Source organism: Polypterus senegalus, chromosome 10 (assembly GCF_016835505.1).
Source record: "Polypterus senegalus isolate Bchr_013 chromosome 10, ASM1683550v1, whole genome shotgun sequence".
Taxonomy (NCBI): domain Eukaryota; kingdom Metazoa; phylum Chordata; class Cladistia; order Polypteriformes; family Polypteridae; genus Polypterus; species Polypterus senegalus.
In genome coordinates, this window is record NC_053163.1 from 14,312,621 (window position 1) to 14,331,131 (window position 18,511).

General features: G+C 39.4%; 1 protein-coding gene across 1 annotated transcript; it reads left to right on the plus strand.

Annotated features, from left to right (window-relative positions):
- Positions 1–176: 176 nt before the first annotated feature.
- Positions 177–17,649, plus strand: adsl (adenylosuccinate lyase). Its single transcript, XM_039765273.1, has 13 exons — positions 177–384; positions 3,784–3,987; positions 4,101–4,145; positions 5,834–5,913; positions 6,146–6,317; positions 7,398–7,444; positions 7,607–7,697; positions 8,448–8,517; positions 10,511–10,658; positions 12,897–12,987; positions 13,337–13,426; positions 14,024–14,200; positions 17,425–17,649. Exons 1-13 carry the CDS (start codon positions 184–186, stop codon positions 17,509–17,511), a joined length of 1,503 nt encoding a protein of 500 aa, XP_039621207.1. The 5' UTR covers positions 177–183; the 3' UTR covers positions 17,512–17,649.
- The last annotated feature ends 862 nt before the right edge of the window (positions 17,650–18,511 follow it).

Genomic DNA, 18,511 nt, shown 5'->3' on the forward strand with positions numbered 1-18,511 from the left:
AAAGAAAGAGCAGACACGCCTCAGATGGTTCACGTAGCTAATACGGGCTTAATGCCGTAGCTGCTTCACATAGTTTTTACTTTTTAATACTTTACTATCTAAATATAACCAGCCAATCGGGCACGCGAGGCGAAGCGGAGGACTCGCACTTAAAAGAGAGCCGCCGGTGTCCACAGAGAGCGCATGCGCACTTTACTAGCTGCTATGGCGGCTGACAGCTGCACGGATGGCGCCTTCTCCGCGGAGGTTGAGGCGGAGTTCCTCAAGTACCGTTCTCCCCTCGTGTCCCGTTACGCCAGTAAGGAGATGGCTTACAACTTCAGCGACAAGAAGAAGTTCAGCACCTGGAGGAAGCTGTGGATTTACCTAGCCAAAGGAGAACAGGTGTGTTCCTTATTTTTCGTTAGAGCGGGTTTCACGAGAGGAGCGCTAATGTCATGCCCTTCGCTGGAAGTCCTGGTGACGGATACTAAGGTTGACGTGTCACACTGTTCAGTGTGGACAGAACTCCTGTGTTTGTGACTTTCAAAAGTGGTAAATGAAGGCTAGTGAAACTTGGTGGCGCGAGCACATCGAGATCACGCTGGGACTGATGGCGCAAGGCGATGACGGCAGAAGACGGGCGACAATACGAGTTTGAGGGTTAACTTTATCGGCGCCGTTCTTTCTCGTCTCCGATCGTGTCCGCAATCTGTTACTTTCATTTTCTTACCGGTCAATTTTTTTTTTTCTTTTTTCTCCGCGTATAATTTTTCCATCTCTGACTCTTCCATATATCCCAAACTCTTTTAATGAGTTCTCACTTCCTCGATTTAATTGCTTTTCCTTACTAATCCTGCATCCGACTTATTTTTGCCACTTTTGGAAGTGCCTTGAACAGAGATGGTACAATCGCATTGCGAAGACTACACCTTCCAGTCGGAACGTTTTGAAAGCTGCGCCTGCCTGTGTAGTTTTGCTTCTTAAAAGATTACATTTCATTTCACTAAGCCCATCTCTGCCTTAACGTTATCTGCTTTTGAAGACAGTTGGGCAAAGTGAAAGCTGCAGTGTTATGACCCTCCGGGTTCAATCCATCTGTCCTTATTTTATGTAATGAACAGGGCACCATCCGAAGTTATTTTACAAAGCAAATGAACAAACAAGAGAAGGTGGGTTTAGGTTGTTATTTATGAGTTGATAATGCAGTAGAATCTGATTAATTGATTAAAGTGGAACCAAATATTAAAATTGGAGTGAATATAAAGTTACAGGTATCCACTGTCTCAGTCATTTCAACAGATCACAAACATTAACACTACTTTTACAAATCATATACCTTGGGAGGTCTGCAAGTCGGTTGTCGGGGCTCACTGTGGCTTCAGGTTTTTGTTCTGACCAGATTCATATTTGGTGACAACACCTGATAACGCCCATCTCATTTAATTATCTGGTATTGTTTTTTTGTTCCCTCTTCACTTATTCTACGTTCAGAAAAGCACCGCAGTGTGATCTGTATATTTATAAGACATTTAGAAATATTTCTATTTTTGTTATAAATTTTAAATGTTTAACTCTCTGGTTGATTTCATTCTCTTTGGCCCTTTCTCTGTGCAGTTTTTTCCCCTTTGTTGTATCTTATTAATGACAATTAAAAATGAGCAGAGCAGACACCCAGACAAACAACACTGAATGATCAAAGGCTGCAACTACTTGAGCGTCAGACCCACCAATTAGTAAATAGTGGATTAAACAATTGGAACACCTGGAAAAGGAGAATGAAAATCAAGATGAAAATATTGTTCAAATGGGGGAAAAGAAAACCAAAGCATTATTCCCATAAAGCTGCTTGGTACATTTTAATTTCCATATAGTTCCCAAAACACACAATCCAGGAAATGAGAGCTCACTTAATTTAACCCAGGAGTCCAATTAAAAAACAGAAGCTGGTTGGAACAAAAACCTGCAGCCACACGGACTGAGTTTGAGAGCCCCTGCCATACTGGTATATAACCAAGACATGCTGCATGCATTGCGTTTATCATTTCAACAGATGGTGCATCACAAAGGTTAACGCTGCTTTTATGAACCCTATACCAGATGGCAAATAACAGAGACATGCGTTTACAGTACTGCTGGTTGTTGTTTCCTGTTTGGCAGATGACTTGAGCCAAGGTTAGTTAGCTATCTATCCAACTATAGAGAAAAGCCAAGCAAAATGACCCCTTTTATTGGCTAACTAAAAAGTTTACAATATGCAAGCTTTCGAGGCAACTCGGGGGGGGGTCCTTCTTCAGGCAAAATGTAATACAGAAACTGAAGTTCTCTGTGTTTATATCCACACACTATCCAACTATACTAAAACTAAAATCTATCTATCTATGGCACCCAGTCTGCTGCTTGCGTTGTGAAGAGAGGGGCTGAACGCACCCCAAGGAGATGTGGTCGCTCCTCTGAAACACCCCCTTAAATAGTGATACAATTTGGAAAACAAATATTTCATTTTTTATTTTATTTATTTATTTTTTTTTACTTCCTGTTTGCTTGATCAGCTGCTGCTGGTGCCGTGTTGCGTGATCTGCATCTCGCACGATGCTTTGAATGTTTAATAGCCTGTACAGCAGCTGTCCTGCTCTTTGTCTTTTATTTCCGGCCCTGGGCGTGGTTAAGTCTTGTCTCGTGGGACGCGAGTTCTTGATATTTTTTTTTTTTTTTTAGTTTTATAATTTAAAAATGGAATAAGAATCTGAGAATCTAACCACATCATATTAAAGTTCGATAAATTCTGAAAAGAATGATACCAAACGTATATATGTAGGTTTTTAAAATAAGCCCGTTCTAAAATAAGTGACATAAAATCATTGTGTGTGTGTATGTATATATATATATATATATATATATATATATATATATATATATATATATATATATATATGAAATATTTTTGTGTGTAGTAGACCAGCAAGGTGGTGTAATCCATAGCACTTCCACTGCACAGATTTAGCATCCTGGCCTTAAATCTCGTGCCCAGTCTCCTCAGTCCGTTTGTGTTTTTCTCTTGCATTCTCTAGAGATTTGCTGATTACTTTGATTGCCAGAGCCATTTAGTAAGGCTGTGCACACGAGTGGGACCCCCTTATGGACTTGCTTCCTGTTGACATCAGCCTCCAAGTGTAGACATTGTGGTATAAGATTGTGATTGCACTCCTGTGCTTCCTCTGCGTTTTTCTTCCAGAACTTCTACACCAGGCTGAGCTCAAGTAAGCACAGTTGAGAATCTAAATTTTATAAAATGCTAAGGTCGGTCAGTCTGTCTGTGTGTCGCTCAATTGTTTACAGCCGCATGGTTCTAAAGAACCTCCATCTCGATCACAATCCAATGCCCTGACTTCAAATTTTCCAGATTGGCCTAATATAGTCATGTGACTGACAATGGATTTCTCCACCATGCGGAATCTTGCATTTTTTTCCCCCTGACTTTTTCCTTTGAATGAGAAAAATGGGATTAAAAATGGAAGGGCAAATGTGCCATTCCATAGTCGTTTGTAAAAAGCAGTGCTCTTGCTTTACTTCTGCAGTAAAGACTTCTTTCTTCTAATTTATACTCGACTTTATTTCATATTTTGTTTTCTGATTATTTTTGGGTGCATCTTGGGAAATTATTTTTTTTTTTGGATTTCATGTCATGTACCATTTCGTTGCTATCAGTGTTGCAGCCTGTAGACCTTGGGGAAAAAAAAAAACTAGCAAAGTAAATGTTTTTAAAAGCTTGTGTTAAGGATTTGGACTTTTGCTGCTTTGTAGGCATTGGGGCTGCCAATCACTGATGAACAGATCCAAGAGATGGAGGCGAATGTAGAGAAGATTGATTTCAAATTGGCAGCTGAGGAAGAGAAGCGCCTCCGCCATGATGTGATGGCTCACGTGCACACCTTCACCCACTGCTGCCCTAAAGCGGCCAGCATTATCCACCTGGGGGCCACCTCCTGTTATGTGGGTGACAATACGGTGAGTGTTTCTGATCAGGTCGGAGAATTTATTTTCTCAAAAGGGTATGGAGAATTTTTTTTATTTTTTTTAAATATTTACTAACATGAATAATTTTGAAACTTTTCTTTCAGGACCTCATAGTGCTACGTGACGGCTTTAGCATCTTGCTGCCAAAGGTAAGAACTAGGAAAATGTAAATTTTCAAGTTATAATTTCTCTGTGAACCATTCTTAATTTCATTTAGTGCAATTATTACGTAGCATCCTTTTTAACCTCTTTGGAGTGTGTGATAGCAGTTTGATTTGAATATGTGGAGCGTCACGTTAAGTGGCTTTCAGTGTCCCGAGGAAGGCTTCGGCAGAACTGCAACCATCAACTTCCCAGATCCAAGTACCACTTCTTAAAGACGGCACGCAATTAAGATTTGTAAAGATTCTTAACATCTTATTGAAATAAATGTCAAGACAGAAATTTGCATGGTGTGGGGTGTTATTTGGGAGAATGCCAGTCCTAATCCAGACATAGTTTAATCCTGACCTGACTGTGCAATGTCTGGCTTCCTGGCTGCTGTTTGTGACGTGAGAATTGCCCTACAATGTTGTAAATAGTCCTGGGTCATTTCAATTTAGAGCCGGGGTGGGCAAAGTCGGTCCTGGAGGGCCGCAGTGGCTGCAGGATTTTGTTCCAACCCAGTTGTTTAATAATAATAATAATAATAAAAAAATCCTTGTCAATTATTTAATTGCAGGGCTTGTTAGTTCTTTATCTCTGCCATATCAGCTCATTCTCATATCCTAAATTTTTTTTTTACCTTTCTAAGGATATCATCCAAATGATTTGAAGTCTAAAACAGATGAGTAATTATCAGTCATTCGTTTTTTTTTTTTTTTTTTTTCTCTTTCATTCCAAGTATTTAATTAAACCAAATAGTGCACGATAAGCACACACAGGTGTAAATGGATACCAGCTAAACGGGGGAAATGTTGAATGTCTTTTGCAACTGATTGCTAATAAGAGGTAATTAAAAACCCAAGAATACAGCTGTTTAAGACTGAAATAAGCAATAAGGGTTCAAAATCTTAACGAGTGAGACAACTAAAATGAAGTAGAAGTGTTACTTGAGCAATAAGCGATTCTTATGAATCAACTGGGTTGGAACAAAAACCCGAGGCCCTCCAGGATTGTCTTTGCCCAGCCCTGGTTTAGAGGTTGGCCATTTGGGTCAAATACCTACATAAGGACTACAATTCCCATCAGCCAGTGTGCTGCTCCATACAATTTCATCAGTACTTTCAAAGTTTAGATAACGTCATCAACAAACATGGCAAATCATCAAAGGCAGCAATTGGTGGTGGGGGGGCAGGGGTGGTGTGTGTAGGTGTGTTTTACATTTATTCAAACCGACTGTATACTGAGGCATTACTAATTTTAGGCTTTGATGGTAAAGGAAAGTCAGGGTTTCTAGCAGGTTTTAATTTTGAATGAATCCACTTTAAATCCCCTTCATAACATTTACGAATACTGCTATGGAGTTCTGCCACCAAAGACTGTACGTGGCATGCTTAATAGTAAGCAGCTCAAGTGAACTAATATTAGCTGATGGTTTGAAAAAATAAATAAAAACAAATATTTGTATACAGAAAAGCACTTGATTAGTTACATAGTACTTCTGATGGCACTGTAACTGAGGCTTATTGACTTACCCTGCTGTGCCCGGGAAAGTTTTTAACATGGCTAGTACTATATAAAAGCCAGTTAAAGACCTACATGAATGTGACCTTATGGCTAGAATTCAAAGTTTTAAATAATATATATTTACGTTTGATCTGCCCACCCGCCTTTTCTTTTCTTTTTGCTCCTTTAGCTTGCTCGTGTAATCCGTCGCCTTGCAGATTTTGCAGAGAAGTACGCCGAGTTGCCAACCCTTGGCTTCACTCATTACCAGTAAGTAAAGTTTGCCAGCCAGCTCGGCTCATAGGGTATTGACTATTGTTTTGAGGTGTGGGATAATTTAGTGAAGTATATCAATTGATATTTCATTTTTACTTTGACCTTCACTGTTCTGGAGTTTGTCCTCAAAATTTTATTTCAAACATATCTTTGCCATATCTGTCTGTCTATAGATCGCCAACTGTCTGTGTTTCACACATTCCCTCCACTTTTTTTGCCCCTGTAGACCCGCTCAGCTAACTACTGTAGGTAAGCGAGCCTGTCTGTGGCTGCAGGACCTGTGCATGGACATGAGAAATCTGCAGCGGGCGAGAGATGAGCTTCGTTTCAGAGGTGTGAAGGGCACCACTGGCACGCAGGCCAGTTTCCTGCAGCTGTTTGAGGGAAACCACGAAAAGGTGAAGAGACTACAAGAGCATGGAGTTACACTCAAACAGTCTTTATTAATCTGTAATAAAGCTTAATATGTATTAGTCCTGTCATCCAAAGAACAAATAACTAATATTTATAGTATGAAACATTGAATAACGGTTTTAAAATCTACAGTGACTTGTCTAATAGGAGGTGCATGAGCAAAGAGACCATTAGCATGCTGTTTTCATAAATTTCATAGATTTCAGGTTCTGGCAACTCCTCGAGATCCAAACTATATGATATATGAGTAATTGTTGTAAATTAATTGTAAAATGCTTGGTGCTCATCATCATAATTCACTCTATTCGTCTAAATAATGTAGTTCTGTGTTTTCAAGATGTACTTCTTAAAACGCCTCTCTTCACAAAACCTCATAGAACTGCTATGTCTTCCTACACATCTCTTTTTCTCCTGGTCTATCTGCAGCATCTTTTGAAATGATATTCGAGTAAACTGAATACCCACCATAGATGTGAGTCTCCTGACCAGAGTCCATTGCTTTCCTTTTGGAATTGGAAGATGGCCTTGCTCTATTCAGAGCGTGAAAGCAAAATCACTCATCCTTACCAGCTAAAGGAACCTTTCTTTTACTTCACATGAGTGCTGCTTTCATCAAACCTAATAACTAATAGCTTAAGTCGTCTTTAGAGAATTAGATGGTCATAACATTATCAGAAAAAGGTCTTTACGATGACATTCTGACTTTTACTGTTGATCGACTTTTAACTACAGCTATCTACAGCGTCAGTGCGTGTTTTCCTGTTTCTTGCTGATTTTAGCCAAAGAATCACAAAATCTGTTAGCTTGTCTTAATGTAACTCCGTTTACGATCCACTAATTGTAGCATTCAGTTTATTTTGCTTCAACACCAGGAAAGAATAACTTTGACACTCCTTTTACTTTAAGAAATGTTTTGCATTGCAATCCCTGTCCCTTAGCGTGTTGTGCACATATTCCAGTTCTTCACTTATTTGACTTGACCACATTAAAAAAACTTTAATTTTTATATCGCTGCTTAGCAGATTAATTTAATTTGGTCTCTTTTTTTTTTTTTTTTGTTGTAGGTGGAGGAGCTAGACAGAATGGTCACAGAAATGGCCGGATTTAAACAGTACGTTTTCATAAAGGTTGAATATTTTATAAGATTGGGGTGTGGGAAGTAAACACTTGGATTTAGCATACCCAATTTTGGCAAGACTCCTTTATTGGTCATTTAAATTACTGACAGGAAGCATTCACGTACTCCTCTGTCCATCTCGTTTTGTTTCTGTAGAACCTACCTAGTGACTGGGCAGACATACAGCCGTAAAGTGGACATTGACTCGCTATCTGTGCTCTCAAGTTTAGGAGCTACCGTTCACAAGGTAAAGCTAGTGTGTAGTGGGCCTAAACCCCCACCTTGGCACTGTACACCTTTAATTGATTAGCTTGATATGTTGAAGAGTGAGCATGGGGAAGGCACTATATATGTAAAAATTATTATCATTAGAAATGGTCAGTATAGAATCCTAGCCCACATGTTTTGAGTCAGTGGATAACTGATGTTCTATGCTTTTTGAAATTAGAAAAAATCTAATTCTCACTTGGAGGATGTGTTCAAAAAAAAAAAAAACCTGGCAGGATCTAATCGATACATTTTAAGAATAGGCATTTATAATGGGGGGGATAGACTCCTTTAACTCTTTATTACTCTCAAAATGTTTTATTCTGGCTGTTGGCCTTCCTTTCTTTCTCATGGATGGGCTTTGGTTTGAATTTAGTTTTGTGAAGTTTGACTTGTTTGTATGGAATGTTGCACGCTTTTAATAAAAAAGTGGACAATATTAGTATTAATTATTGGGTCCAAGATGAGGTTTCATTAGAAACAAGCAAGAGTTGAGTTTTCGGAGACTGCACCGGATATTCTGCTGTTTTTGAAAGGTGATGCGTTTGATTCATGGCTTTTGAATAACATTGTGTTAGAAATGTTTTGATGGACGTATTTTACTCAAACATTTTTAGAATGCATAGATAATTCAATAACATTTGCAATGTTTGGACTGACTGAAAACTCTACATTTTGAAGTGGGAAGCAATGATTAAAAAAAATAGTAATAATAATCATTTTTTTGCAGATCTGCACAGACATCCGGCTGTTGGCTAACCTTAAAGAAATTGAAGAGCCTTTTGAGAAGGATCAGATTGGTAGGTCTTTTTTTTTTTTTTGTTAAAGTGAAGTTCAGAATGTTTGGTATCACTTTAGATTAGGTGTCCATGATTAATTCTGTGATTACCTTTTTATAATTACAAAGTAACTAGGTATTTAGGTTATTACCTTGTCCTTGCTGTGTAATACAGTGTAACTCTATAATTAACTACTCAATTGTAATTTTTGTTCCACAGTGTTTTTTATAAGTACCTATGTATATAAATTGTGGAATAACACTTACAATAAAGTGCTTAACAGCATTGCATTGTGTTACACAATAAATACAATGTAATTACACCTAGTTACTCTGTGCTGATAAGGGTAATTACATGGTATGTACAGCATAGTTAGGGACACCTAAAGTGATACTGAATATTTTTTGGCTATCTACACTTGGTCTTTGAAAATGACCTTTTGTTCTGTCCATTTTTATTATCACAAACTAGCTGAAATACCCAGCGTTGCCTGAGAGGAAAAAAAAAAATAAAAATTAGCAAAGACTCACTAATGTCCTTGTCTTGTATGTATGTTATCATCCAGTTAACACTCGGAACCGGCCAACTCCATTTAATTTGAAAAGCAACAGGGGCACGGTGGTGCTCAAATATAAAGAATGCTGGCAGTCACCTTCTATATACTAACTGTGTAAGCCAGCACGGGATCATATAAAGTATTGAAATTATCAGAACTACGCTGGGCTTCTATCTATGAGGATTCGTGTTGCTGACGTTCTCGCCTCGTTTGTGCATTAGCAGCTAAGCAACTGTCTTTCTTAGGAGGTTTCCTTTTGTTGGTGTGCGGACCTCACTTGCACATCCTTGGAGTTGGAGCCCTCACCCCAACTCTACGTCTCGCTTCTAGGCCAGACAGACACACACACACATACTTGCATGCATAGAACTCTATTTAATTTCAAAAGCAACAAGGGTGCGGTGACCCTCAAGCATAAAGAATGCTGGCAGCCGCCTCCAGTTCGCCCTCTGGTGGTCCTTTTGGTCGTTCTGAGTGTCGGCCGGATGAACATGCATGCAAGACCGTAAGATCACCCCCACACTACCCAGAAGTGGGTGGCTTAGGTCTGATTTGACCCTACAGTATTTTTAGTTGACCATTAAGAAACATGTATACGAAGTTTCATGAAAATCGCTTCGGACGTGAGGCTGGAAAATTATATATATATATATATATATATATATATATATATATATATATATATATATATATATATATATATATATATATATACACATACATACAGTACAGGCCAAAAGTTTGGACACACCTCCTCATTCAATGGGTTTTCTTTATTTTCATGACCATTTACATTTGTAGATTCTCACTGAAGGCATCAAAACTATGAATGAACACATGTGGAGTTATGTACTTAACAAAAAAAGGTGAAATAACTGAAAACATGTTTTATATTCTAGTTTCTTCAAAATAGCCACCCTTTGCTCTGATTACTGCTTTGCACACTCTTGGCATTCTCTCGATGAGCTTCAACAGGTAGTCACCTGAAATGGTTTTCACTTCACAGGTGTGCCTTATCAGGGTTATTTAGTGGAATTTATTGCTTTATCAATGGGGTTGGGACCAGCAGTTGTGTTGTGCAGAAGTCAGGTTAGTTGGACGATCATTTATTTTTCAACAGGACAATGACCTCAAACACACCTCCAGGCTGTGTAAGGGCTATTTGACCAAGAAGGAGAGTGATGGAGTGCTGTAAATGGACATGAAATAAAGAAAACACATTGAATGAGGAGGTGTCTCCAAACTTTTGGCCTGTACTTAATAATATATGTGTATGTGTGTATATATGTGTATATGTGTATATTTGTATATATGTATATGTGTATGTGTATGTATGTAAAATTTATATCCTGCATTAAAACCTCTGATCTGCTGCTTTTTATATATGTGGCTCCCATGAACGCATCTCGGTCTTTTTCACTCAATTACAATGAACGTTATCTATTTATTTAAATGCAGGCTCCAGTGCCATGCCGTATAAACGTAACCCTATGCGTTCAGAGCGCTGCTGTAGCCTGGCCCGTCACCTCATGACTTTGGTCATGGATCCTCTTCAAACGGCTGCGGTCCAGTGGTTTGAGCGCACGTTAGATGACAGTGCCAACAGGTGAGTTTCCCTTGCAAAGAATGTGAATTTATTTAGATTCTGTTAAGAGCTGAACTAAATTTCTATAACTGTAAAAATTTAAATAACGAGTGCCTGATTAGCATGTTAAGCAGTGCCAGATATGAAGGCAGTGTTATGGCTTTTACATTTGGATATGCAATTTTACAATGAGGCTACAAGTCAAGTACCCAAAACGCCCAAACTACTCCACCAGATATCGTCTAATGCCAAAGTGCAGCCCAACTCTTTGCATGTACAAAGGTGGAGGGAGGGAAACAAAAACACACACTTGAGAGGAAATCGAAGCTGATCAGGCGTGATAGTGGGAGATTGGATAGCACTGCTGCCTTACTATTATGCGCAACTGGGGTCTGTTCGGAAACCTGAACACTGTCAATATAGCGACTGTCTGTTCTCTTCTCTGCTATTCATGAGAGTCCCCCTCAGTGGCACTGGGCACTTTGTTTTCCTACAACATACTGAGGACTTATTGCATATCCTGCTCCACAACTCTAAATGTACTGTAGTGTGTACGTGGATGGGTGCCCATTACAGGAGGTGTTGGTGCCTTTCTCCAGGTGCTACCTGAATGTGACACTTCCTTGGGTACATCCACAGCTGTTACTATCTGTAGCAGCCATTTCACAATCAATTTGGAGGAAAAAAAGAGTTCTTGCATTTAATGTAATGGGCACCCTTAAGTCTGTTATGCGATGACGATGTGCTGATTAATTTTTGAGCCAAATCGTGCACAAGAAAGGTTGGAGACCCCTGCCCTACAGCGTCTCTATCTCCCAAACTGCTACCTTTACAAAATGAAAATGGCCGAGAGCTCCTCATGTTTTCTAACATTTATTCTCATAGCTTATTTCAACCCAAACAAACTGAATAAGTTTGTTTTGCCTGAACATTTACAAAATGTTGGTGTCCACAACTCGCATTTTCATTAAAACATCACAAAAACTATTTAGTTCACCTGCAAGTGCATTTTGTATGTCTGTATGTATTTTCTAGTGTATCTCACGCTATTGAATTAAAACATGAATGCTGTCAAAACTAAACAATGCGATTTATAAATGCACAGATCTGACTTATTAATTTGTCATTTTGTTACATGTCACTGTGTCACTTTATTCACATGTCCAGTTGCGCATGTGATGTGTTTTTTTAGTTAGTCAGATGACTGGCACTGAGGTGTATGGTGGAGTGGAGCCTTCGCTTTTCTGGAGTCATTTACTGTAAATGTTCGTCTGTCAGTCTTGTTCTGAACTTTGATTTCATGACATTCATGTCAGACTCACAGAGGTATGGAGACCCAAACAAAGCAGACATTTTCAGAGCTGCTTGGTGAAGATTCTTACAGTTTTATCTGGCTTTACTAAGTTTCAGAAATACTGTTGAGACTTTAACTGCACATTATTTTGAAGGTTTACTAATATATAATATATAAAATCCAACGTTTCTCTGTCTGTCCGCTTTTCACGAGAGAAGTACCTAATGGATTTAGATTGGGTTTTTCTTTCTAAAATTTGCTTGAACATTCCGGTTGATTTTTGCGACGTATCAGAGTTCGCCTGCGGTACCGATTTTATTAGCACGAATCCGAGGGGCGGGGCCTTCCTCACTCACTCGCCAGCTTCGAGGGGTGTTTCTTAACTCCGCTTAGCTAGCGGACGAGCGAACAATTGAATTCAACTTTGTTTGATATTTAAAATAAAGGGTTACTTGGGTTTTATTGACGTGGAGTCCGGTTATTCTCTTAAGTGTATACCACATTGAAAGAATAGATTGCATTTCAGATTGTGATTTTGTGTTAAAAGGATCGTGATATGATTTTTTTTTTTTTGGAAAGCCCACCCCTAACTTGACGAATCAAGTTTTCAAATTTATGTAGGATTCATTAACCCTTTGGCGAGCTACTTGGAAAGGGGTTGCGGGCTACCGCTAGCTCGCGAGCGACGTGTTGGAGACCCCTGCTCTAGGGGAACCTTCAAATACCGTAATTCTGCAATTTAATTATGAATGACCTATTTTATGCTCGGCATCAGGGCGGTAAAGAATTACTGAAATGTTTTATAGAATAGTTTGCGTAATTTGGTTCTTGGAGCACAAAGCCTACTGACTCCCACGTTCAAATTTTTTTTTTTTGTTTTATTCTTTTGTGTGTTCAGTTTTCTACTGTAATTTTAGCTCTTGATGATTTGCATAGTGCTTAACGGAAACTCTACTGTTCTGCAGGCGAATCTCCCTGGCTGAAGCGTTCCTGACTGCAGATATTGTACTAAGTACACTGCAGAATGTATGTGAAGGCTTAGTCGTCTATCCCAAGGTGAGAAGGTTCATCTCCTGGACACCCGATGTTTGTTTCTTGTGGTTGGGTGCTTTTTTTAATTAGTTGTGTGTAATATCTAAACACTCTATCTCTTAATCTGTTTGATTCATTTTTTCTAGACCTGCATAACTAAATCCCCAAATTGTGTTTTTTTTTTTTTTTAATGCAATCCATCGTTACTAGATAAAGAACGTTTCACTTCAAACTGAACTGCTAATCTGCTTTTTTCAGACTCCTGCCTTCTGTTCTTCAAATTGTAATTTGTTTTAACTGTCTGGACAGGTTAATTAATGATTGTGCTGATGTGGTGGTCTTTTTACCAAAGCTGTTCTAAATAATATTTCAGGTTATTGAGCGGCACATCCGCCACGAGCTGCCCTTCATGGCAACAGAGAACATAATTATGGCCATGGTGAAGACCGGCGGCAACAGACAGGTATGAATTCACGTGTTTGCAGGCCCATTGACTTTTTATAAAAAGTTGTTTACAGAATGACTGGGTCTCGTATACGCAATATAAATGTAAAGAATTCTTTACTATTCATCTCCACGTAGGAGCTCAAAGTATTATCCAGAGATCACTAATCTTGTATGACTAGAACACGTGTTCGTCATGGATCCAGAGCCGTGTATGCAGGGTGCTTTTTTTTTTTATAAATCCTGCTGTCCTCGGTCAGCCACATTCTGAAATTAATCGCTGCACAGGCAAAATATGACAATTTCATTTGAATGCAAGGAATTTTTGAAAATGCGCCAGCCATATTGTAGGGCCAAAATAAATTTTATGAAAACACGAGAAGCTGAATGAAGAGAAATTTTCCGGCTGTACTGGTAGCACTCGCGCTCTCTTTACTATATATATATATATATATATATATATATATATATATATATATATATATATATATATATATATATATATATATATATATATATATATATATATATATATATATATATATATATATATATATATATATATATATATATCGCCTTATTGTGTTGCTTCACTTTTGTCACATCCTTTCCATAGGATTGTCACGAGAAGATCCGCGTTCTGTCCCAGCAAGCAGCTGCTGTTGTGAAGCAGGAGGGAGGAGACAATGACCTCATCTCCCGCATCAAGGCTGACCCCTATTTCTCCCCCATTTTGCCTCAACTGGATGCACTCTTGGACCCCACCACTTTCACTGGGCGCGCACCCCAGCAGGTAAAACAAAAATGGATTTTTAGGGGCTTCTACAACACTTTTTAAAGAGTTATGGTGCACCGTGTTTACCATTTGCATTGATCTGCATATAATACACATGAACACAGCCTACTTATAAGGATTTTTACATTTTTTTTTTTTTTTTATCATTAATTTAATGAATTCTAACTTTGACCTTGATTTTAAGAGTATATGATTCCTAACTTTTATTTTTTATTTTATTTTTTTTTTGGGGGTGTAAGTTTTGTTTTATTCATGACATGTTCTTTCTATATTAAAGTTTTCTGTCATGTCCGTGTTGTTCATCCTTGACCACGCCCCTCCACATCACTCGCCCAATCATTACTCCTCCTAAGCACATCCTCTCTCCATCCCACCCCGTGACACACTCTCAGTACTGCTAACTCGCCCTTCAATGCAGTCAGTTATAATGGCAAGGCAGAAAAGCAAATCCTCTCTTCATTTCATCCATTATCCAACCCCACTATATCCTAACTACAGGATAACCGGGGTGTGTCATCTGCTGGAGCCAATCCCAGCCAACACAGGGCGCAAGGCAGGAAACAAACCCCGGCAGGGCGCACACACTAGGGACAATTTAGAATCGCCAATGCACCTAACCTGCATGTCTTTGGACTGTGAGAGGAAACCCACGCAGACACATGGGGAGAACAAACAAACTCAACGCAGGGAAGACCCGGGAAGCGAACCAGAGTCTCCTTACTGCGAGGCAGCAGCGCCACCGTGCCGCCCGAATCCTCTGTTCAAGAACGTCATATTTTTAGATTGCGATAGAAAGAGCGGCAAGAGCTGATAATGAACATCGAACAAAAAGAGCTGCATATAATAAAAATCGAGAACAAAGAGAATCATCCAAGAAATGAAAAATAGAAAAATATCCCAAACGAAATGCAAAAAAGCAACGTTTATAGAATGTTAAGTTAGAGGATAGTCATTCATAATTGTTTTTGATGAGGCATTTAATAGTTTTTTTTTATTACATTTGTTTTACCTTTATGTTTTATTATTCATTAGTGTTTAAAATAGGCAGTTATAGTGAAATACTCGAGTAACTGATTTTCTGTCTGTAATAACTAAGGACCAAACCGTTTTGCTCCCGCACCCCGCATACTTCTCTATATATAGAGGATATATACTATATAGGCATACTCCTCTAGAGAGAGATATAGATAGATATAGAGATAGATATACACACATATATATAGAGATAGATATACACACATATATATAGAGATAGATATACACACATATATATAGAGATAGATATATATAGATATATGTGTGTGTGTGTGTGTGTGTGTGTGTGTGTGTGTGTGTGTCTCTCTAAAGAAGACAATTGCTTTCTGTGATGGAGGAACACCCCAACGTCCAATGAGCAGCTCGGCTACGAGCCCCAGGAGTTGGTGAACAAAGGGAGCAGAGCCCCTTCGTTTTTAGATCATTTTGTTTGCATTGGAAGAAGTGTTAAAATTAATCTACGTCTCCAATATCAAAGCAAATAAAATGTATCTGTTAAAGTTGGAATGGCCATTAAGTTATTGTCCTAAGCAGCCATTTCAAAATTGGTTCAAAATGCATTAGGTGGTGGGGGGACTGAATAAAACTTTCAAGCGTTTTGCTCCATTTGTACAATTCAAATGAGGATATTCGTGTACAATTGATGTTAATGTGCACATTTGTTTCCACCGCCATTGCTGCCTGCCCTAAAACCACTTTTTGATAGAACTGATCATCTCCAAGCAAGTGTAGCTGTGGTACTTCTCCCCTGTAACTCCAGCACAGAACGTGGGGCTTGTGCTGCAGTCGGAGTGGAAGAAGGGCAGGAGTCCCAGTGGCTCGGGGTGCATGTGGATTGCTTTAGCCCAGGGGTGTCAAACTCCAGGCCTGGAGGGCCGTAGTGGCTGCAGGTTTTCATTCTCGCCCATTTTCTAATCAATGTGCAATTTTCACTGCTAATTAACTTCGTTTCCCTTCATTTTAATAGCCCTGTTTTTAAGGATTCAGTGCTCTGAATTGATTTGTTTCTACATTAAATGGCAGCCAAAGAGAGCTGAGATGTGAAACGAGTCGACAGATGACCAGCTAAATTGGAATGTCAAACTCCAACCAGTTTCTTAATGAGAAGCCAATTCTTGCTGTTAATTAAACTCGTTATTTAATTCCATGGCTCATTGTTGCTCCCTTTCTGCCACAGCAGACATTTCCAAAACTGTCGATTTTTGTCTGTTTTTCCTAAGAATACCGTCAATATGTTTTGGTGACCTGAGAGATCAACGGTACTGAGAACTTCACCTTTCTTTATTTTTAGATATTGTGTGATGGGCACCGGTGAGCTGGTCATGTGGCGGCTTGTTTTGTGTCTCATTACTGTTTGGCTGCTAATTAAGGAAAAAGAAACAACTAAGGGGCCTGAGTCAAGTTAATTAAAATTAAGGCAAAAAGTTAATTGGCAGCAAAAACTGGTCATTAATTAAGAAGATGGTTAGAATGAAAACCTGCAGCCACTGCGGCACTCGAGGACTGGAGTTTGACACTCATGCTTTAGCCTGTCTTGGCATTTCACTACTTACTTACTTACTTACTTACTTAGTTTTAATTGACAAATTGTGCGTCATACTTTATGCCAGTTATTAGAGCCAATTTACTTAAAAATGCAGTTTCACGCCTAAACACACAACTTAAGACTCGGTTGTAATTAACTGCATTCGTAGTCTCGAGACTTCGTGACACAAATCTGTTTAAGAAGAGCCCACTGCACGTCTTCACTACTGCGACCTTACTTCTCGGACATTTTGATTGCCATTATTATTTGGTGCTTTTTGTTTTTCAGCATTCAGTCCACCAAAACATTCATTCCTTCATTTTGCTGCAGTACAAATATTTTGTAAAGGGGTGGAATATGCAGGACTGGGGCATGGACAGCCCTTTCTATCAATGCATCCCACTAGATGTGGTGTTGTGATACAAAAGGGGTAGAAAACTGTTAACACTGATGGGTGGCAAAATTTCTAAAGTTAAGAGAGTTTCAGTTATTGGTGGTATACTTGCCTCCGTGTACTTTTTAAATACTAATTAAAGTCCAAATTATTTTTGTCTGTCCTTTTACAGCCGTTTTTTCAATTTCACAGTTTGTTTGTGTGTAAAATACCTTTTAGGGTTTCCCTCGACTGCTGCATTTCTTATTCTTCCATCCTTTCTCTCAGGTCACAAAGTTCTTATTGCTGGAAGTGCGTCCTCTACTGGCACCATATGAAGACAAAATGAATGTAAAAGTGGACCTGGAGCTCTGAGACGGTGGCCTTCCACACATAAGCAGATTCCCATTTGACAGATGTGAGCTGCAAACTGGCCATACTTGTTTTGTTTTTTCCCCCCATTATTCTGTTAATGACTGGAGGAATCGAAGCCAAAAAAATGTTAACTTATTATTTGTTGTCTCCGTTTCCTTATTATTTAACTCGGGATTCTTTTTTTTTTTTTTATAAATGCAATGTCTCTTCCTCTGCATGGGCTCCACTTGCTGCCTAACACGAGTGAGCCTGGTGGTGCACCTGAGGTGTCCGTTAAATCCACAGAGCGTTTAACTTCATCTAACTGTATCGCTCCATTCAGCAGTGTCTTTGTCTGCAGCGAGAGTGTCGACCTCATCGAGAGGTTTACTTACCTTGGCAGTGACGTTCATGTCTCTGGTGACTCTTCCTATGAAGTCAGTAGACAGATTGGGAGAGCATGGGGGGGGGGCATGAGGTCGCTGGAAAGGGGTGTCTGGCGCTCCCAATATCTGCAAAAGGTGAAGGTCCTGGTGCTTTCTGTCTTGCTATATGGTGGCGAGACATGGACGCTATCTAGTGACCTGAGATGAAGACTGTGTCTCCTTGGGCACCAATGGTTTGACTTTGTGTTGCTCATGGAGTCCCAAATGAGGCACAGTACCTGCATTATGAGGGAGCATCAGTTACGGCACTACGGCCATGTGATCCAGCTCCTTGTTGAGGACTAGGCCAAGGGGACAACTACATAACACCTGGCAGCGGCAGATAGAGGGTCATTTCTGGAGGCTGGGGGGTTGCCAACCAGGATCCCGAGCTGTTTTGTTGTGTGGCGACACGCCGTACCAGTGCAGGCTACCCAACCTGATCTGACCTAACTGTATTGGCTTGGAACTTGCTAGATGCTGGCACGTGGGATGCATCTGGGTGCTCTGAAATGGTATTCGGGTGTTGTCTTCATTCATAAATGATGCCATTCTGTGGTGGTGGCCATTACTTTTTATTAGGACGCAGATAAGTT